At 44.8% G+C, this 22,665-nt stretch overlaps 1 protein-coding gene across 2 annotated transcripts; it reads right to left on the bottom strand.

Moving 5' to 3' along the window:
• Positions 1 to 1,271: 1,271 nt before the first annotated feature.
• qser1 (glutamine and serine rich 1) lies at positions 1,272 to 22,664 on the bottom strand. Of its 2 annotated transcripts, none has more exons than XM_063188498.1 (14): positions 22,184 to 22,664; positions 17,757 to 17,857; positions 17,425 to 17,586; positions 13,869 to 17,120; positions 13,137 to 13,447; positions 12,208 to 12,324; positions 11,828 to 11,961; positions 11,273 to 11,481; positions 9,670 to 9,807; positions 5,968 to 6,065; positions 4,643 to 4,789; positions 3,636 to 3,731; positions 2,658 to 2,965; positions 1,272 to 2,624 (listed from the first exon to the last, which is right to left on the bottom strand). In XM_063188498.1, exons 1-13 carry the CDS (start codon positions 22,288 to 22,290, stop codon positions 2,825 to 2,827), a joined length of 5,013 nt encoding a protein of 1,670 aa, XP_063044568.1. In that variant the 5' UTR covers positions 22,291 to 22,664; the 3' UTR covers positions 1,272 to 2,624; positions 2,658 to 2,824. The 2 variants fall into 2 exon arrangements, with proteins under 2 accessions (XP_063044568.1, XP_063044569.1); XM_063188499.1 differs by having other exon boundaries at positions 1,272 to 2,612.
• Position 22,665: the final 1 nt, after the last annotated feature.

Raw genomic sequence — 22,665 nt, 5'->3', positions numbered from 1 at the left:
GACAGTGCCCTTTTATATCGGACCACAGATGTACCATTGTCCTCCCCCCCAGCAGACGGCAAAGTTCCCGCCATTGTGGTCTGCGACAATCATATTTTATTCAACAGCTTGCTGACTCTTTTGGACTGTGAGGGACATGATCTTGACCAACCGTTCCCGCTCTACAGAATAGTTTGTGCGTGTGAAGCGGGAGAGCTGGAACACTGCTTGTTTCAGCTGGGACACGGGTCTTGCACGTGGGACCCTAGCAGTCTGCCCCATGGGCCACTCTCACTGGCTGGTTGTTTTGGTTTGATATACCCAATGCCACACTGGTCTATGGGCACGGCACCATAGAGGTGTGTGTGACGGTGACAGAAAGGTGGAAATGAAACAGATGCGTGTCTCGCTGCTTCATATCCACTTTATCCACTTCAGCGAGTTCCTATGACGTGTGCGTGTGCGTGTGCGTGTGTGTGTGTGGCATTGGTCTATGACGTAAAACTTATGATGATAGCAGAGCAGTATCATCATCATAGATGAAGCAGCGCTTTGGTTTGGCAAATCAAAAACATTTTGCCTTTTGTAAACAGTTATAATTTGAGGACACATGATAACGTTGGGTTAGTTTAGGTCACTTAGTTTTGTGCGTACAACAATTGTAAATGGCAGCTTGGTATGTTTTTGGATCAGTTATAAAATGCCAGTGTCAAAAATATGAGACTCACTCTATACAGAGTTTTTGAGCATCTCTGCCAAAGCTTTCAGAAATATTTTTTGAGAAACAGCAAAATAATTAAACCGTAAAAATTAAGCAATAGTAGTCTGACAACACATACAGTAGGCTATTATGTTGTATTGAGAAAAGGAGAATAACAAATCTGACACACCTTCTGCCAAATGCTAAATTGTGAAAAGGCGTCTGTAGGGCCAACTTAGACTAGATATGACGTCAGTCTCACTTTCTGCTTTTGGTGGCTGGCAATACACCAATTGTGGCCAATTTGCTCAAAAACTGAAACACTGTCATTATCAACAAGTGGACTTGGACAATAGACACAACAATGCACTCCGTCAGGCAATACACCTACTTGCGCCTCGCTCAACAGTCGCAATGACATTTGGAAATATACCGCAGACCTTCATGCTCCACTCAGTGAAGCGCTTGTGCGCAGAATAATAGGTGAACCAAGCACTCGTCATTGGCCTACTTGGTCACATGGTGCCTCGGACAAAGAGACATAAAGGTGCTCCACGCACACAGGATACAGAAGAAAAATAATCATCAAAAGTTCACCGAGTACACGCTCATTTAGTATGAAATTTATTTCAATGTATCAGAAAATAATTGCAGTGTGTAACTCAGCTACACTTCTCAAAGCAAAAACTCTAGTCTGACACCGTTGGCATAATATTCAGTTCAAAACCGAGGCAAACTCGTAATATTATAAAGACAGTAATTACCTTAGGGTACATAGTGGACAATATGTAACGGACATATAAATGTATAGGGATTCTCTTCTGAAAACAGAAAAAAGGTCTATTACAAAGATGAACATGAAACCAATGACCATAATATTTCCTTCTGTGAAAAATACAACTATTAGTGAGATAAAATGTAGTTTTGTAAAGAAAAACAAAAAAAGTGTACAAAAGCAATGTACTTTTATCTCAGAGAAAATAGTTATGGTAATACAATTTATTACAATAAAATATAATAAAAAGCAGTATTAGAATTGCACCAACTCCATGTTCAGATGTATCCTTTGTTAAAACAGAGTTTCTGAAGCACAAAAGGCATTTTAATCTATATTAAGTAAAATTTATCTTTGAAAGAATGTACTGACAAAAAAGCTTTCTTTACACAATGTACAGTATTATTTATAAATGTGGCACTCCATTATAATAATGGATTATATAGATTTACTTTTTATATATGTATATATCTACCTATGTACTTAATCATCCCAACTTTTTTCAAAAAGTTGTTGACATCTGATTGGAAGTGTTCAAAAGTCCTATGCAATTTGCTTTTGTGGATCTAGTGCATGCTTTTCCGTCCTGGTCCATCACGATGAAGCCCAAAAACAACACAAAAACAAAACAAAAACAAAATAACAGCGACATTTATTTGTACAAAATGTAAAACTAGAAGCAGCTTTAGCTAGCTAGCTGTAAAACAAACAACGTAAAGAGCTACGTTTCAGTGAAAGTCAGTTCTGTTTGTTTGTTTCGTTTTGTTAGTTTGTTGTTTTGCTTTGTGCCACACTTCCAAGATGGCCTCCCCAGGACAACCCCCGGTCTGAGTGATTCGCTAAGAGCTCTGTCTGTCTGTTGCACAATGTACCTCAACCCTGTTCACCATCCATGTTTAGTGCTTTAGGACCAGGGGGAGGGGCAAACGAAGACCCCTCCCCTATCCATCTCCGTTGGGTGACCCGGACTTCTGAACCTTCTGATAGTGTCCATGTTCTGACGGCCTCTTGCCACCTCATCTTCACCTTCCTACTCCTCTTCTTCCTCTCCCCTTTGATAGCACCAATGCGTTGATGGTCTCCTCCTCTTACTCCCGTTTCCTGTCCGTTCTGATAGCAGCCATGTATTGATGGTCTCTCATCCTCCTCCTCCTCCTCCTCCTCCTCCACCTCATCCTCCTCCTCCTCCTCCTCCTCCTCCACCTCTCTCTTCTTTCTCTCCCCTCTGAGCAGCCATGCACAGATGATCTCTCTCGTTCTCCTCCACATCTGTCTCTCCACTGATAGCAGCCATGCACCGATGGTGTCTTGTCGTCATCTTCTCTTTTTCTCCCTCTGTCTCCCCCTCTCCACCATGGTGTGCGTCTCAGCTAGGGGCAGACCTGCTGCGCCTGCGTGAGGAGCTCTCCAAGGCGGTCGTAGAGGCCCTCCACCCAGGGCCTGTTGTCGAGGCACGTCTGCACCGCATCCATCTGCCCCAGCGCCTCCTCTCGCGACCGCAGAGACGTAATCTGGACCAGGGATGGACACAAGCACGCAGAGACAGAGACAGACAGACAGACAGACAGACACACACACACACAGCATGAATATGACAACTGTCCACCAAGCAGGTACAAATAGATACACTTCATAATTAAGATTTGATGTGTGAAATAAATTGCATGCCTCTCAATAACCCTATTGGTGGGATATATGTTTATATGTTCACATTGTTATATGTGGATAATTGTTATGCAAGGCTAGAACACCACGTGTATGACATACACGAGTATCATCACTGCCAAATTCATGGTGTTCAATAAACAATAGGGACACTGAAGTAGCCTTAGTGAACTGTAGGCTGTGAAAACAACTTTACAAAGCTGCCAAATAGGACAGTTTGTTTTTCATTCTTTACACATAATTAATGCTTCGGTTATGCAAGCCTAGTCTGTACAGGTGGGCTCTCTGCACACCAGGATATTCCCAACGGGCCAAGCATCAATTTAAAAAACGGCCCGGTTTACACACTGCGTCATCTACAGTACTTGCAGCTGATACACAGTGTTCTAGTACCGATACACATAGGATTTCAATATGTCACTTGGACACTCATGCCGCGGTATTTTCACAAGCATGCACATGTGCGTGCGCGCGCGCACACACACACACTAAAATAATACACGACTTTGTCCTTACCTCGTCCTTGCACATAAGGTATGTGTGATATTTGTAGTGCTGAAGGGAGTGGTAGAGAGAGAACCACTGGGTCTTGTGCTGATCCACTGTGTACTCCTATGACGTGAGAAAAGGAGAGGGGATAGAAAGTTGCACACAACCATCAGTGTTCCTTATTTGTACGTGTTTGTGTCCATCCCAACTTTGTAATGTAAAATCTCTTGCATTATTATTTGGTCTCAAGCTCTTAAAACCATATCAAAACTGCAAGCCAAAAATCATGAAACGTGATTTTAATACTGCAAGTGAATATGTGAATCAGGGCAGAGACTTGGTTTTTATCTTTTTTCCTTCAAGACCAATAAAGGGCCCAGACAAAATAAATAAAACGGCAGTGGCTTTACTCTGCGGACTGCCACCTGATTCTCTTTGCATTTCACCCAACCAGCGTCCACCGCAGAGCAAAGCAAAGGCTAACCCTCACGTCCACACACCTAGAAACCTGATAAGACTACAATAGAGGCATACTGTCCAGAAAAATAGCAGCCAGGACAGCGTGTACGGAGCAGGCCAGGACAAACATGCTGACTGGTGGAAAAAAAGACGGTATTAATCGCCACCTTGTGGTCACGTTGTTTAGTGCCAACATTTATTAACAGAGTGGACAAGAGGCAACCCTTGGCCTCTGCCAAATCAGTGGTCCTCAAACTTTCTGTACTCTAGTCTGTGCCATCTGAGAAAATATATTGCGACACATTGTCAATAACATTATTTTCTTTAATTCATCATCACAAATGGGAATAAGTATAGGTGCCTACATTTTACTTGGGTTCTCCTGCATTTCAGACCCAAATCCCAGCCCATTCCACGTTCTCCCAACATCCATGGCATTCTCCCATAATGTTTGCCCGCCAAAATCCATTTGTTTCGTCACCACCACAACAATCTCACAGATTTTGCACCTAAAACATTGACAGGTGTGTGCATAAATATGGACAAATGATGAATAGTGAATTTGAGATCCATACCAATGGGATTTTCATGGGGGATTTGGAAGGCTTCATAGTTTTCCTGTTGTAAGCCTTGCCACCCAGACGCACTTTAAAAGTTGGAGTCTCTCCATCCTTTTTCAGCTCAGTCACCACTGAGATCTCCGGGAAGTTATCCAGTGCGGTCTGTAGGTTCAAAAGGAGATACAGATGGAAGATCAAGTTTACATTTCAAAAGCACCTGACTTCAAAACCAAAGTCAGTTCTGTCAGATAAGTAAGGACTTTGACTACAGTGGATGTTTGCCCTCCATGTGTGTTAACACATTACATGTAGTACACATGCATCATATGATGGTTGTGCGTACAGTATATACAGTAGACAAAACATAATGATGTTGGTGAGAAAATAATGGATATGTGGTATGGTCTATTAGGCTATGTATCTTCCACCAAGTTAAACTTGCCTATTGGGCTACGCATCTTCCATCAAGTCAAACGATGAGTACAGTTAGGAAAATACTGGTCATGTTTACATATCCACACCATACAGAGGCACATTCTGCCTGTGCTTTCGATGACACCTTTATTTTAGATTATGGACAAATACATTTTTTGGGAGACCGTATTGCAGTGACCAATTACCCATTATGATTTAAAAATATAACAATTACTTGGTCCCATTCTGACTCCTCCTTACTATCTTAGGCCTGTGCTGTACTGCGTAGTCTTCATGAGTTCCTGTTGTCCTACTGTACTAGTTCTTTCAGATTTATTAACACGAGTCAAGTGGCAACGACTCGCATCACTGACCGGTAGCTGAAAGTTCATCAGTAATAGATTCTCAGAATAATAGTTAACAATAAACTAGATCACATCCTTTACAACGAAATGAGGTTAAGTACCAGTAGATGATTATTTATCTTCTCAGGAGCAAAAGGTAATGGTGATGCTACTTTTTGTTTGCCTGGCTCTTGCCCGACCTGTAGTTCCGCACAGCTTTGTGAGCTCCACTACTAGGTCTGGGAGCATGTAGCAGGATTCCATTTCTACAGTGAAAAAAAATCTCAGCATTTATTGCTTCAATATCAACAAATTCTTTCAAAACCATTTTCTGTTGATCTCTAAAGCGTCAATATAGTCTATAATATGACCTGTGACTCCTCAATGTGAGCTGCCAGTGATATTGAAGTGATAAATGCTCGGCATTATTTTTTGAGTCCAGAAATTGAATCCTGCCACATGCTCCCAGACCGATGTGTGTGTTTGGAGTGCCACCAGGGGGCTCCAGAGCACACACACGGAGGTCTGGTAGGAACCAGGCTACTTTTTGTTCCCATGATGGGGAAAAACAACAACACACACCTTGAACAGCTGTCCCATTCGCAGTTTGGGCAGTAGTCGTCTCCTGTTGTCTGTGATAATGCCATCTACCCTCTTCATGTTGGGGAGCAAAAGATCATCTGTCAAGAAAAAAAAAGTAGTTGGTCTGGTAAAATAAATGTGTGTGTGAGAGCGCCTGTGTGTATGTGAACTGCTGTGAGGCTAAAGGCACGAATAGACCAAGCACGACATGAGCGATTCCAACGACAGAAGTAATTGATTGGGGGGACTAGAGGTGATTCGCGCGACTTGAATGACAATTTGCAGCATTCTGCTTTTAACGGACATACTTTGTTGCTTCTATCGCTCACATCGCTCTTGCTGCACTGGCCAGTGATTCTCTGTCGCTTGAGCTTGTCGTGGCTGGTGTATTCGTTCGGTATAATTGCTGTATGTAAGTGTGTGCTATATGTTCACTGCAATGTACAATAATGTGCATTAGGTCTTTGTATTTGTGTATTTATGTAAGATGACAGACACCTTAATTTCCTTCGGGATTAATGATAGTACTCTAGTCTACTCTAAATAGTTTCAAAATAAGAGTCAAGCCACAATATCTATTGAGTTCATGAATTCTATAATTTAGCTCATCACGACCTGAGTGCATCTCTACCCATTCATACTGCAGCCGCCATGGCTAGCCATTTCGTAATGAAAGCTTGTGGACACCCACTAGAAATAAAGGTGCTGCCCCAAATCTTCAGGGGAAAAAAATGCTGCACACTTGGCCAAAACATTCAAAGGCCAAACCAAATCTGCAGCACTTGTTATTTCACTCCCTAAGTTACTGCTGGGTGGGGGCTTGTCCATCTAATGCATCTTGCCATTTGTCATTTGCAGATCACTCCAAAAATCTTAAAGAATTATTTGGCCAACCAGACAACAGGCATGACATCAGGACCAAACAGCAATGATTAAGTAGTAGGATACATTACATAGTGGACAAGCACTAGCACTTTATTTGTAAATTGTAATGTCCCTACTTTTCATGCTCTGTTGAGGAATTGTATGTATAGATTAATGGGTAGACTTGCTGGGTCAAGCAATTGGATAATATCTGCACTCTCTGATACCAGGCAGAGTGATACAAGGTATTTCTCTGAAATGTGGAAGCACTGGTATAGAGGTCTGTCTGTATCCTAATGATCTAATGTTTTTGTGTTTTTATGGAACATTCTGTGCGAGTCTGTACAAAGTTTTCAATTCAATAGTTACATCACAGATTTTTAGGAACGGATGTTTTTGGAGCTTTAGCCCTCAAAGTGCCCTTTTCTCAGGATATACATTTTTGTCTAGTAATTCTGTTGTTTTCGAAAGAGGCAATACACTGAAGCAAGCACCCACGCCTGCGTTTTAGATTTTTAGAGTCATGCATTTGCTTAAAAAGTGATTAAGTGTTGATGATGTCATATACATAGCAAAATGCTAGCACATTGTAGGCAAAAATCCTCACCCTGTAAAATAAAAAAAATAAAATAAAAGGGACACATGTACTCTTCCATGAAACTTTTGATCAAAAATCTATGTTGATCTCTCAAGAACTACATTCAAATCTGAGCGCTCTCAATGAAAATTGGGAGAAATAGACCGTTTAAGCCAGGGCTATTCAATTGGCGGCCCGCGGGCCAGATGCGGCCCGGAGGCGGCCCAGATCCGGCGGCCAGCCGCAATAGTGAAATGCCATAAGGAAGTCTCCAGAACAAATTAACATTTTAAACCCTCGCAGAAACTAGTTAGTTTGTCTCCCTTTCCAACTAACTGTCTAGTCTCTAATAGTTTTGCAGTCTCAATATGCCAGTTTGTGGACTATGTCTACAACAAACAGCCTATTTTCATTTAGGCTGCGTCGTTGGAAGAGGTGCCGTTGCGCAACACGCAATGTGCGGCACACGCTCGCGTTGTGCAAGGTGCCTGCGTTTGAGATGTGTCTGAAATAAGTTGAAAAACAATCTCCCACATGCAGCAATGACACTGAGGTAGCACTATAGGTCTGTGCTTCTTGTGGAAGAGTTGGCGACAGAAAAAAATATTTATGGAGCAGATAACGGAGATATGACGTTTGACAACACAGTTCATGCAAAACGGAGGCGAGGCGGCATCTAGAAGTTATGTTCTTAAAATAAATGAAATCTACTAAGTCTGACAAAACAACACGTCAGTGCTGATGAACATTGCACAATACGTCTGTACATTTGAACTGTGCACGTAGCCTAAATGTCCGTATCCACCTGAAAGAAAGAGGTGTGTGACCGTCAAGTAGGCGGGGAGTGCAGACGAGACCATGGGGCATGTGGAGAGAGGGAGAAGACGTTTAAGTATTTTATTAGCTGCATTGGAAGGTGTGGATGACAATTGTAGCATTGACTGGTTTTAAAGTGAAGCTGCAACGGACGAGTTATGCTCTCTTTTGAGCCACAACGCAATTAGTCAAAGCAGTTAGCTTTGATTCTTGTTCCATTCTAGGTCTGCGCTATCCGTATCCCGCAACGGTAGTTGCAGCGACAGGATTGTCAAACTGCCTTCAATACAAGGAGTAAACTAGACGTGTCTGTTGTTTTGTAGCCACACAGACCCGACGAAAATGAAAATGAAACACTAAATATTTATGTCACGTGCATTTTTGATCACACTACCAGCCAGCGCGGTAGTTTGGAAGAAAGAAGTGGATCAACGCTTAAAGAGAGGGGGGAAATATTAGAGGCGCATCAGAACGCAGATTCTTCGACTTCTCAACTCACTTCAATGCTCCTTCAACAACGTGTGTCTGGCAGTAGGCTAGTGTCCATATGGCTACAGAAATATGGTCACTCATGCACCGTGGTCCGTTCCAATTCAGGATGTGGTCACTAATTAATGATTTCAAGATCGCTTGCCGTTTATACAACCACAAACATTCCCTGTTCTGTATTTGTTTTCCGTGATTCTTCTCTGGTGGTGATTTACAGAAACAATTAGTTTTCCATATTCACTTAGTTTTCCATATTCACACAGATATCTGTTTTATAGTTTGTGAGGTCAGATAACATTAGTCATTGAACTGTGCAATACTGCAATATATTGTGTCCAAAATATTACAATACAGAATTGTGCTAATTGTATTGCACAGAGTATTTTTTTAAATTATTATTACCTTTATTTAAACAGGAAGATCCCATTGAGTTACCTCTTTTTCCAGGGAGTGTATGAGTCACCCCTGCAGATTATTGCAGTAGCCTAAGTGCTAGCACCGCAGTTTTGATATGGCATGGACAACAAATGGTTCTTTTTTTGTGAATCTCTGCTCTGCTTGATGCTCAATGTTAGGATTAAAGCTAGCTTTTAAAAATCTAGAAAAAGTTATTTTACCACCTAGGCCTAGTGACCGGCGGCGGCTGCTGACATGTGCGGCCCACCTCCACCTCTTGGTTTCAAAATGTGGCCCACTTGAAAAACGAATTGAATAGCCCTGATTTAAGCCATCTATCTCCATAGGGCCTCATTCATTTTGCACTCGGTCGATTGACCCCAGTAGAATTCTGCTGGAACTGCAGCCAAAAATCTGGTACAATGGGACTCAAGTGAGTGGCGAGGCTGTTCTAAAAGTAAAACCCTGTCGTAGAGTGAACACATCCAATGCTGCATGGTCAGATGGTTTTGAAGGGGTGACTAGAAATTGGATGATGCATCAGGCTATGAAATACCCACCATTCTCCCTCTCCAGAGCGTCCATGACCTCTGCATCTAAGGCCACTGTGATCAGCAGTTCCACGTAGCTCCTGAAGGTATCCTTCATCGTCTTGCTGTTCAGGCAGCGTGTACTGAACGGAATTGAAGGCCCATAGCCTGGAAACAAAATGTAGCAGTGAGTAAGACCAATGAGTAAGACAGCTACACAGTCAAGCATGTATTCACCTCTGAAAAGCATAAGTGAGTAAAACAAGCACTTCACACTTTAACTTTATTGCCTCACACTTATTTGTGCCTACCACCCTTTATTTAGAGAGAGAGTGCAACAAGATTTCACCAAGTGGCAACCCATTATAGAATTTCACACCACAGGTGACAAAAGTTCTGAGATAGGGGGAGCCTACTCAGACTATAGGGGGAGACTACACATTCAATTACTTACATGTTAGTGGTCCTCAACAACGTCTATTCTGCTTGGTCATTGGTCTGCTCTAGAGCTGCAAAGTGTGATTTGCGTTTGATTGGCGACATTGGTTGAAAATGACAACGAGCAGTTCAGTACACCACATTTCACTTCAATGTAATTGGTGAACATGAAAGGGTCATGAAGCACAGTGTGTCAGGTTAGTGAGCTTCCCTGTCTGTCACAAAAGTTTGAATGGTGTGATTGTAAAATTAAGTATTAGCACTTAAATATCTGGGACAGAGTTTTTATCTTCTAAGTAAACGTTAACATTAACAAGCAGCTAGAAGCAACCGTGTAGCCCTCATTTGGAATAACACCAAAAGACTCTGCAGCACCACAATGAAGTAAACACAGGTTTAAAGGGGCTCAAGGTAGGATTAAAAGTTTAATTAAATCACTGTCCTGAGTCAGCCGATGGTTATATGAATCATTAGTAGGTGAAAGATGACTCTCGCGACCACTTCCACGGTCCGCTGTCAGAAAACCCCAAACGCAACTTTTTGACAGAGCGGTCCGAACGAGTGTTGTGGAAAACACTTTTCATACAAAAAAATTCGCTTTACATACCGCATTCACATTTTCTGGATTTCCATGACGAAAAACATTCTCACAGCGAGTTTATTTGAACAGCATTTTTCATTACCGTGTAGATTTTGAGACAGGCATGCCACGGGTACCGGGTACAGGGACGTCATCCTACCTTGTGCCCCTTTAAGAGAGGCCATGCAGCCTGCTGTCCTCAGTTGCTTCATTACTACTAAGACCAATTGAGACTAATTAATGGGCGTAATAAAGGCTTCTTAATCCTCGTCTAGTCATTGCCACTGTTTGCAGTTCCTTAATTAACCTTGTTGCTTACAACAGGTTTATATGGCCAAACCAAGTGCTGATTCACTGCCTCCTGACATCCCGAACATGAACTCTCCTCTTCCCCTCTTCAAATCCAGACTCAGGACCCATCTGTTCCAGTACTCACTCTAATTGCACGGCTACATTCTAATGTTCTCTGTTTTAAAAGTGTCCATCTTTATTACTGCTGTCTGTGTTTTACAGAGTGCTTTCATTGCGGTTTCTTAATGTTGTACTGTCACATTGGATGCTTGGAAAGGCACTTCGTAATAAATATACTGTATTATTTTATGTCTCATTTCTCACCTTCCTCGTCGCTCATGGCCTCAGGAGAAGAGGCGCAGGGAGAGGTGGCGAACTGCTCCTTCCACTTCCTCCTCTTCTTGGGCGGGGCCTCTGATGCGCGGGGCCGGGGCTGCTTGGGCTGCTGCCGTGGGAAGGACTTCATCATGGAGGCGTCAGACATTGCAGAGGGGCCCATCCTCTGGCCATGCATCACCTTGCCCTGAGAGCCTCTGAAGAAGCAGGCGCAGACACAGGGACAACGAAGATGCAGTGAGAGAGTGTTTCTTGATTTATTTATTTTAAAAGGCACACTTGCAGCTGTTGGGTGCATTAATAACCATGCAATTATGATGTAGGAAAGACAATAGTGCATTTAACATCCATACTAACACAATTTTTAAATCTACGCTAGTGTTCTAGGTGGGACAATATTAAAACCATAAACTGCAGTACATTCATTGGATATTGTCTTCGGAACGGCTATGATGATGAGACGTTGAAGAGATATCTACAAACATCTACAAGGTATATGCAAAAACAGGACTAAATAGGCATCTTCAGAGTTTCTCATAGTACCTCATAGAGTGCATTGGCTTACACCTGGGCTTCCTGCTGCAGACCCGAACATACTCCCTCTTGTTGACCGTGTCCAGGAACTTCACATACACTCGCCGGTACATCGTCTTAGCGTCTCCAAAGTACCCCAAGTACTAAAAAGGAAAGTCAAATTACATTTCAAAACTTTGTGCTTTGTAATTTATAATGTGAATGACAGAAGTCTCAAAACCATCATTTTTTTTGTCTCTCCCCCCCTATTTGAACATTTACATTGCAATACTTACAACTAAATCAGCAAAGTGTGTAACCTTGTGTGTAGGGCATGTGTTCTCAAAGCGTAAATAAATAACATTCATGCTCAGTCAGTATTGTATTAGTTTTGGTTGGGCTCCACTCACGCTGTTTGTGGCTGAAAACACCCGTCGCCCGTCCCTCAGCTCCGGGATGAATTTCTGCAGCAGGGCCTTTTGTACTTTCCAGATGGCTGGAGGTTCCAGTCCTGTTTTCAATGTCACCTACACCCAAACAAGAAAACAGAACACGCCACGGAGAGGATCAAACGCCTGGCGCAGAGACAAAAGGCCTTGCGGTAACAACAACTACAAAGTCACAGAGATATTGCCCATCCCTCTTGAGGGTGCTGGATAGGACAAGAACGGCAGGGGTGATTCATCACCACGGGCTGGCATAACTACTCGCCGATAAGGCCATTTTATATTTCCACATTCGTTTCTAAAGGGCGTTGCGTGATCTGCGAATTACGGGCATTCATTTATATTTGCTAAAGCTGATGTGTGGCACTGAATTCATGGCTTGTTTAAAGCTCCATCCAAGGGGATTGCATGATGGATGAATTGTATCTCCTTAAAGGGTAGGGTAGCACTTTAAAAGAGGGTTCACATTAGCCACTCATACATGTGTAATGACTGAATACATCTTACACCTGTTCAGAAGATAGGTCCTTATTATGAGAATGTCCTAATTAGGGTTATATCAATAATAAAGATGTTATCGTCAATGAACAAGACATTTGCAAATGTACGCTTTACAAATGCATAACTCATGACTTCTACACAATAAGTGAACCCCATTCTAAAGTGTTACCATCCTAAAGCTGTTGTGGCACTGTATTCATGGCTCGTTTAAAAGCTCCTTCCCTTGGTTTAAGTCTCCTGCTGACATTGCTGAGAGGAAACAAATGTCTGTGGATCAAAGACCAAAACACAAAAAAACATGCATCCAAAATTCTTCAAGAAACCTCAGCGAACACATGTGCCAAACCGGGTCATGTGCTGGTTGTTTGTGGAATTCGAGAGCTTTACAGTACCTTAAGGCTCTCGATGTCCTCGTTCTTCACAACAAACTCGTCCCGCTCGCGATACATCCCCTCGCCGCCGCTGTCGGACAGCTCCTCGTCAGTCAGGCCCTCGATGGCCACCGTCCCCAGCTGTGCGGCGAGCTTGTCAGGTGACACGTTCTTCAGAAGCTCTTCGGTGTTGATTTCCTGTGCCGCTGACGACTGCTGCTGCTGCTGCTGCTGCTGCTGGTGGTGGTGCTTCTGGTCCTGTGGTTTGGCAGCTGATGCCAGCTTACTGGAGTGGCCCTGCTTCCCCCCCACTACGCTTATGGATCTGTTGTCTGCACAACACAAAACAAGAACAAACAAAATGGTCAAATCGATGGCGTTAGTCTCTTTGCATAATGCACTGTCCTGCAGCTTTTCAAGCTGTTTGGTTCTGTGGGTTGTAAAAATAAATAACAAGATCTTTTTATCTGATGTCAAACCAGGCTTTTGAAAAGCAGAAGGGTATTGATTTTTCATCAAATCAATAATTCATTCCAGCAAAGGTGGAGTACTTTGTGTAAAGGACTATGGACAGTCACAATGAATAATTTCCCTAATTTAGTGTTTTACGTGGCACTACATTCATAACTCACCAAATTCTAAACTTAATGTACATTGGTTATGAAGTTGAGTGATTTTATCTGGAGTATTTTTTTTCATTAACTTTGCAACGCATAATCACAAATGACTGTTATCAACATTGTCCATCCATACCCAATTTCTGCTTCTTGTCCGACTGCTCATCCAGGCACGACAGAGCAGAGGAGATGCTCTTCTGAAGGTCTTGGTTCCTTCCAGCCGTTTCGTCCTCATCCGACGAAAAGGACGGAAGGGCTTCCAGGTTTTTATGTAGCTCCTCATCCATTCGCTTTGCTGACGAATCATGCTGCGAACCGTGCGAAATCAGTGGGGGAGGAGGGTGGTGAGGTTTCTGTAACGGACACGGGGGTCTCCTGCTGTTAGTAGTAGGGGGCTTTCTGACGCGATTAGGAGTTCTGACAGGCGGAGATGAGTAGTGCTGCTTTGGACCGGATTTTAGAAAGTCTAGGAAGGACCCGATGAATCCAGTTTTGACCTCTGGTTGTTTCTCCTCCACTTCCCTTATCTTTTGACGCATCCTTTCGTGCTGCTGGTAGCCGTCCAGGCAGCCCTCAGACGCAGACGGCGAGCTCGTGGTGTCGCTGCCTTTCGAATTCTGACGCTTGGCTTGACTGTTTCTTCGCCTTGCCTGGCCATTCTCATCCTCGGCCATCAGTTTGGAAGAACCTTTTGATCTATATTTTTTCTTTGGAAGTCCGTCAGTGGCGCAGTCGTCGAAACCATTCTCCATTTTGATGCCCATCATGCTCTCGCCGTGGCCCATGTCTCTGCCTTTACCCATGAGCCCTGATGGCGAACACTCCTGGCCAGCCAGGTGATAGTTGGAGGAAACGCCACTGTTCATATTGCTGTTACCGTTCATGGGATGCCCTTTAGGTAATCGGCTAACGTCGTGCGGAGAGTTAATGATACCTGTGCTTTGTGACATTTGCGAGTTGGCTAACGTGTACGACTGCTGTACCCCGAGCTCGTCTTTGGGGTACCTGTGAACGTCCCCAGACAGCTGACCACCATTTAGCGTCAAAGCGTTGGCCACGATGGCGTGTTGCGACGAGTAGCCCGAAGACTCGTGCCTGCCCCCATTTGACTGGTAGTGACACTTGGAGGAGTCCGTGGGATTGCCAATCGATGGCATGTCCCCCTCAGAGGAAGGAGCGACACCGCAAGCGGCCACGGTGGCAGCCAAGATGTCATCGACGTTGGACAGGATGTTGCGATCGTCCGCCAGCAACATGGATTCTGGGAAGCAGATGGAGCTGAGGGCAAAGTGCTGCTTGCTGTCCTGCTGACTCGACTGGCTGAAACTACCTTTTGGTGACAGGTGCTGCTTGGAGGACTCCCCCGTGTCAGGGCCCCGGTGCTGCTGCTGTGAAGAAGAATGAGAGTGCGAATGTGGGCTGTCCATGTTGAGACCGATCCCATTGTTCATGTGGAGATACTGCACTGGCTGCTGCATTTGGTTTGCCACTTTGGAGGCTCCCGGCCCGGTCTGCGGCGAGCCCTGCTGCTGAAGGTACACCATCTGGGAAGGTTCTAGAAGGATCTGGGTGTTTGGCGAACGGACGTACTGCGCCGAGCCTTGCGGGGACTGGCAATGATCTTGTTGATGGTGCGTCCGGATGGTCTGCGCCTGCTGCGACGACGACGACGACGAAGGGGCCTTAGCCATGTTGGAAACGTGGGAAGACTGCAGTAATGCCGAGTTGCTCTTTGGGCCGGGCGGCGTCCTGACGTTGTGAGAGTCGTGGAGGAGTTGGCCGTGTTGGCTCATGGAGCCCAGCCTGCCGTTCTTCATGGGGTGGTCCATGCCGGAGATCCCCACCATCTGGTCCTCTGTGCGGGAGTTGCTCCGTATGACGCTCTGGGTGTTGTGCCGGTCGTCCATTTTGGACACCACGTACACCACGTTGTTGTTCTGCGCTCCCCCCACCTCGCTGTTGACGAGCTGAGGCGACCGAGTCCCCAGAGAGGCCTGCTGCAGCGCCTGCACGTCCTGAAGGGGAAGCTCTCCGCAATCCTCTTTGGACGTGAGAAAGGCGCTCTCATCTGCTTTGCCTTTGCTGTAAGCTGGCTTTAATTCCACTGAGGCTCTGTTGTTCCGTAAGGCTTGGGCATGAGAGGCAGTGGAGGAGGAGGAGGAGGAGGAGGAAGAGGCGGGGGATTGCGACTGCAGTAAGTATTTCTGAGACTGCTGTAATAGTGAATTATCCGCCTTGCCGCCAAGGCTGTAGTCTGAGTTTGAGTTTGGTAAACTGGAGGCGTGGTTGGAGGCAAAGGAAGGGGACTGGGAGATAGTGGCGTAGCTCTGGGAGGAACTGGCAGTTGCTGGCCCTTGGGAGTAGTAGCTAACACTGGGCAGACCCTGAGAGTGGCTGGAGGAGAAGCTTTGCGAGGGGTTGCCACCTATGCATAGCCCTTGCACCTGGGCATTGTACTCCTCGGAGGACAATGACGGTGGTAACGACTTGTAGAGGGAAGGCAGTTTCTCGGTCGGGTTTGCAGAGAAGGTCTGCGAATGGCTGGAGAGGGCCTGGGACGTGATATAGGTTTGCGAGGGGCTGCCGGACAACAAACTGGGCAGCGTGTAGGGCAGGGAGTGGGAGGCGATCACAGTGCTCTGCTTCTGCTGCACTGGCGACGACGAGTCGCCGGGACGCGTGGCGATTTTGGAAGCACAGTCTTTGGCTTTCGTTCCGGGGGAGGACGAAAACCCGGGGGAGGAAGGGTAGGCCTGAGTCTGTGACAACGCCGACTGAGATGTTATCTTTTGCTGGCCACCACCACCGTTGAGCGTGTGGGCCGAGTCCCCGGCCGGGCTACAGGGCACTGGGGTTTGCCGCGAAGGCTCTTGCTGAAAGGACACGTCGCTCTCGCCAGGCAGGTAGCCCTGTAAGCCCTGGACCGACTGGCTGCTGGAAGGCCGCTGGTGGTGCTTGATCACACTACATTCGCGTTGAAGTGCTCGCTCGATGGAGCCCGAGAACACTGGGGCGCCGTAAGGCTGCTGACCGGCCTGCTGGGAGGACACCGCCAGGGTCGGGTGCAGTAGGCCGAACTGAGGTTGCAGGAGGTGCGGGGCCGACTCCTGGGCCGAGCGGTACGTGGAGGACGAGGGCGGGAGGGCTACGGGGGAGCCGGGCAGCCGGTCGAAGGCCAGGACGGTAGGCACGGAACCCTGGGAAGATTGGGGCAGCAGGCCGTTGGAAGAGCTGTAGGTGACGTCCTGGATCGCAAGTGGGGTGGTGGTGTAACTCCGCGAGGGGAAGGCAGTGGGGTGCTGGTAGGAGGACAGGGCAGCCGCGGGGAAGGTTCCAGCAGAAGGCAGGGCTCCAGTGAGAAACAGTTCTGTAGCTGAAGAGTTGGCAGCTAGGAACAAGCCCACAAGACAAAAAAGAACAAATTACAAGAACATCCATACAGTAAAATATCAGTGCCCTGAAGTGAGTTGCCTTCAATCTCATCATCGGATACATTTAGTGTAAATTCCACATGTAAATAGTGGCAATAAAAGGCAATCTAATCCATATAAAGTAAATTGATGTGCTGTCCACAGCAGTTGTTGTATGCATAATACTGTCTATTCAGACCACGTACTGTATTATAGAAGAATGAAAGGCAAGTAGTCTAGTCTAGTCTAGGAAGTAAAGTCAGAGCCAGATTGTCAATGTACCTGTCTGCCAGGAGGGAGTCCTAAACTGGGGGAGCAGAGAAGCAGTTGCAGGTCCAGCCTGTAAGCCCCGGGACTCAATGGTAGGGAGAAAGTTCATGACTGAGGTTTCAGTAGTGTTACTGCCAGAAGAATGCAGACTGGATTCAAAGACCCCAGACAGAGCTAAAATGACAAACAAACAAACAGGAGCATAGTTAGGTTTGGTTACTTTAGATACCTGGAAGGAAGAGGAACATGGTTATGATAAATTGGTTTAGGTCACTGAGAGGATAGTACCTCTAATTAACGTAGTCCAACATAGAAATTGTATGTGACATGTGTTTGTTTCTGACCTGCTGGGTGATGCGCGGTGGTGTAGGCTGGGATTTGGCTGGAAGCATACGTTTGTCGCTGGAGAAGTTCCGACTCCAAGTGTGCTGCACCATAACTGGAACTAAATAAAATACAAGAAACACAATGTGATGAGCACAGGTGGATGGGCATTTTGGGCCTACAATCAACATTATGGCTGGCCACTTTTACTGTTAAATTTGGTAATAATGTCACTTATTCAAGCAGCAGATGTTTTCTCTCATCAGGGTTCCACAGTAGCATTCTGAAGTTGCTGACAGAGGCACATAAGACAGGACAATCAGATCACATCCCATGGAAGTCCATACACTTTTATGACCAATATCATACCAATGCAAGGGAGCTATAATCAAGTCCTTTCCCTTCATCGGAACACATATGAAATTTATTTGCAATGGCATTAACTTGGGCATAAAATATTCAAGACTCCCTCTCATCCTCATCATCAAAGACCTGCTCTGCGGTCTGGTGACCCAAGTATTTTCTTAGAGACATCTGACACTTGTCCCGACAGATAAAAATAAAAAAGATAACAAAAATCCATTGTTTCCCCATTTCACTAGAGAAACATCCCCTAGTCCCCTTAGTATTTCAGTGGAGCTTAAAAACATGTACACGTGTCATCATGTCAAAGGTATTGCTGATTTCTAGAAGCAACTAGAAATGCACTCCGTTCAGACCTCCGCCAAGGACGCTATTTGATTGAACATTTGACAATCTTACAACCTATTTTTAAACAAGTCTTTCTGCCTTCTTTTTGAGGAATTAGAAACTGGACTGTCCCGCAATGGTGATTTGAAAAAAAATTCTTGGGTTCGGATCGTGTTCCGGATCACCACCAAAATGTAAGCACTTGTCTTTGGTCATTTCCAACAACACCACAAAGTTTCAAATCCGTTCCTAAGTTTTTGAGCTATCCTGCTGACAGACGATCAAACAGACAGACAGACAGACAAACCAACACGTCCAAAAACAGAACATCCTTGACGGAGGTAATAATGAAGTGCCCCAGAGGCAGCCTAGATACTGGACTGCTTTATGATTAAAACAACATACTCCTTATTTTGTATATGTACAAAGGCATACGGCCTGAGAATTTCTGAGGATATCCCAGTGTTTTAATACTAAAATACCACCCCACCCGAGTCCCTCCAAGTATGCTTATCATCACAAAGTTCACTGTTTCCATTGAGCTCGTTATGACACATTTTCCATTATGGGGCTATGGCTGTGATGGATCCATGGGCCCAGACCTCTAAGAAACCTCCAAATAAGAGGGGCAGTACCTGGACCATGTGGAAATGGCTGTATAAAGACCATGTACAGACAACCACATTTACTGACATATTATGTAGTACGATAACTACAACATAACCATTGTCTCTGTAGGAAACTGTGCAGCAGGCATTCCTGCCACTGTTCATTTGGAGGAAGTTCATTGGCCTGCAAGCTCATAGAAAATCTGCTGCAACATGACATTTACACACCGAATTAGTTAAATAATTCATGATGGAAGCGGAAGCTGCTAAATATGAGGATGAAGATGTTTTGCGAAGTAGAGGGGGCTAGACCTGAACATAAAACAGGTGCGCGCGTGTGTGTGCGTGTGTGTGTGTGCTTGCATGCATGCACAAGGAGGGCAGTGTGGATCTTGCGTCAGGTGATCCATCTGTTCAATCCCACACTAGTCGTGTGTGCAAGGAAGAAATAAAAAAAAGAGTCACTGCTCTACTGCTCTATGCACAGGTGTGAACTGAATGCTTCTTTGAAACTGGTGCACATACGTTAAGACCAGACTGAAGTTCTTTTTGATCAGACGGACATCTAAGAAAATACAGAACATACGGACACAATGTTTTTTTAACTGAATAATTGCCTGTTCTGTTGCCATTTATACAGGTGATACCAGTTGTATTTTCTGAGCAATAGAGATGTCCGTGATGCGACAGCATCACTACTGGATAAGAACAGCAATGTTAGTGATTTGTATTTGTATATAATATTGGGCCTTTTCTGTCTTTATTGTCTAGACCGGCAAAGATATTGTCTGGCTTCATTGGGTAGGGCAGTGAAGAAGTTATGCCTAATTCTAAAGGGCAATCGAATGCTTTTTATGTCCTAGCCAATGAGGAAGCAGACTCTCTGCTTGCATGCACATGAAAACGAAAGAGGAGAACCATGACCAGAAGACTCCATCACTGAGAGGAAACCAGGGTAACACACATTGTAGTCAACAAAACATTACAATACACTCAGCTGACACCTTCATCCAAAGTGTCAAAGTTGTTTAGGAACCGGGCATTGGTTATAGTCCATGGAGAAATGTTGGTGCATTACTCAAGGGTACTTTAACTACGGATGGGATTCGAGCATGCAACCTTCATAGTCATTGCGCCACAGCTGCAAAACAGCACCATGTGATCGCATGTCATGACATTTTTATTTCTCCCTCAGTGATTTTAAGTGCTTTAATGGACAGCCACTGCAGCGGCTGAGCATTTCCTCAGAAAGACTGGATAATACTCCTAGAATCTCTGATTTCCTTGACCATGAAAGCTGTTAAGGTCTGTCTGCTTTAACGCATACTGCCCATGGACACGTCCTATCCATTCAGCCCGTCTCTGCATCGTGATGTTCTCTCACCCTCTATATTCAGGCAGACCCTAATTACTCAACTGGCAGCTGCTCTGGGCCAAAGATTCCTATTCCCTGTCTGCAGCCTAAATAAGGACACCGCTTTTTGGCAAGGATACAGGGAGTTCAACTGATGAATTTCTGAAGATGAACAACATAAGCGAGTAATTGTCATACACAGACACACACACTCACAATGTTTCCTGGCTGCAATATCAATAAAACGCTTGTTGATATTGTAGACAGGGAACGAACATTGTGTCTGTGTGTGACAATTACTCACTTATGTTGTTCAACTTCTGAAATTCACTGTCCAATGAATAAACCTCAGCAATTCTGACAAAGGTGATATGTTGTGCAATGTAAATGCAAAAGACATCTCAACTGTATAAATTTGTTGATGTGCAGTTATATTACTGTCCACATAGCCTCCATTAATGGCACTCAAAAACAATTGGCCTAAATGTCAGTTAATATAAACACGGTTGTTTCTGGGCCGTTTGCTGAGGTTTATTCACTGGGCGGCGCATCTCATAATAATACCTTAGAACCCTATGTCTAAGACATTGTAGAATGAGCAGGTGAGCCATCTGGTAAGGAAATGGATATACCCAACTTTTGACACCTTGTCAGAGGTGATACAAAGTCATGTCAAGACAGCTCGAGAAAGTAAAGGTCCCCATGTTTTGTCCCCAACTCAATGGGTAAGTCAAGCTGGCAGATGAATGATAATGTCACTGGAATTTCCTAAAAGCTAGCCAGTGACTGTATGGATAAAGCTAACTAGAAGGGCTATGATAACTGCAGGTTGGAACCACGCACTAAATTAGCCAGCATGCGAGACACTCTCACATGCTAAATAATCAATGTTCGAATGACCAAATCGATCAGGCATTAAAGACCAACAAACAATACAGCCAATATGGGTGCCCTATATGGGATTTGAAGCACCCCAATAACTGGAGTAGTGTTACCGCTGAGAGGTTGTTGTGCAGACGGCTATATTTTGTTACAGTAGCAATGTACGAGTAGCATAGCTACAGTGTGACAACTGGGTCAAATTGTCAATGATTCCATCCTAAGCACTTTCGGCCAACGTGAAACGCACGTTGCGTCGAATTAGCCTACTTCCATGTTGCTAAACCGCAAGTTCATTGACTTTTTGTTTATTAAACTGTGGTATGAGTGCACAACGGGAACAAAGCCCTTCGCTGCCCAGGCAGGCTACTCTTCTGCACGATTAACAAACAGTTGTCTACCAGGTACCCCGCATGACACGTCGCCCACCCCATTGCAACATTGGCAATGTCTGTCATTATTGGAGAATATTGCTCAAATAACCCAATCTATATGGTTTCATAATAAACTTAAGTGTGCACGACAGGCGGTATGCTAGTTTGCCTAACGTACAATAATCTCGTAACAGAGGTTGGTCTCCTCAAATCGACTGAACACAGTCCTTTTCCAAATGTATGTAGATGATAACCCATTGTGCTAAATGGCAATTAACGTGCAACAGTGCCGTAGCAAACGCATTTGTAGCAGAAGTGACGGAGTAATGCCTCGTGCACATTTAACGTTCAATAAAACAACAGCATATCCTACTTCATACATACTTTCGTAAGTTCAAAACTATTTTACATCCTCGACCAATTGGTTTGTGAAATGGCGAGCTAACTTGGCGAAAACCGTGTCCGTGAAGTCTTGTTATGCTAGGCCTTCCATCACCGGAATTTTCTTTGGAAGGTGACCCGCCCTCCCCTTCATCTCTTACCTTGGTTTAATGCATGCGGTGCTACGCTCGTAGGCCCAAGCTGCGGTCTGTGGTGGAGGAGCAAGCGAGTCTACGAAGCTTGGAGTCGGGTAATTCCTGTCCATCATCCGGTCGAGATTGGGAGTGATGCACGTCCCCGATATAGCTTTGTGAAGTAGGCACACATTCAAGTAAGAGTCCGGTTGAAACAATCACATTTTCCCGTTGTATACATCCGACGCACCGACGACTCGTGAGATACCGGTGTATCTGCGGCAGTGACTTCTAGCGAGAGATTAATGTATGATTATTACGGTGCATGTCCTCTGGATCAAACATCGTCCTGGCTGTGCATGGTGGTGCTACGGTACTTGGATCGGATCCTCATGTTGATTTATTTCCCAAGATGCACTTCCGACTTCTAGTTGGAGTTGGAAGTTGTGTCTTGATGTGTTCCCCAATGAGAACTGTGCATGTTTACAGTTCTAGGTTCTAGTTCTAGG

The sequence above is a fragment of the Engraulis encrasicolus genome, chromosome 22 (assembly GCF_034702125.1).
Source record: "Engraulis encrasicolus isolate BLACKSEA-1 chromosome 22, IST_EnEncr_1.0, whole genome shotgun sequence".
Lineage (NCBI taxonomy): Eukaryota > Metazoa > Chordata > Actinopteri > Clupeiformes > Engraulidae > Engraulis > Engraulis encrasicolus.
Note: the sequence above shows the minus strand (reverse complement) of the source record. Positions and strands in the feature narration are given on the sequence as shown.

Excerpts from the sequence above, each read along its gene's own strand:
- qser1 (XM_063188498.1), bottom strand. The coding sequence starts at position 22,290 with ATGATGGACAGGAATTACCCGACTCCAAGCTTCGTAGACTCGCTTGCT. Across the intron at positions 12,325-13,136 it reads AGGACATCGAGAGCCTTAAG|GTGACATTGAAAACAGGACT; the intron begins GTACTGTAAAGC and ends GTTTGGGTGTAG. Across the intron at positions 4,790-5,967 it reads GAATGGGACAGCTGTTCAAG|ACCGCACTGGATAACTTCCC; the intron begins GTGTGTGTTGTT and ends TTGAACCTACAG.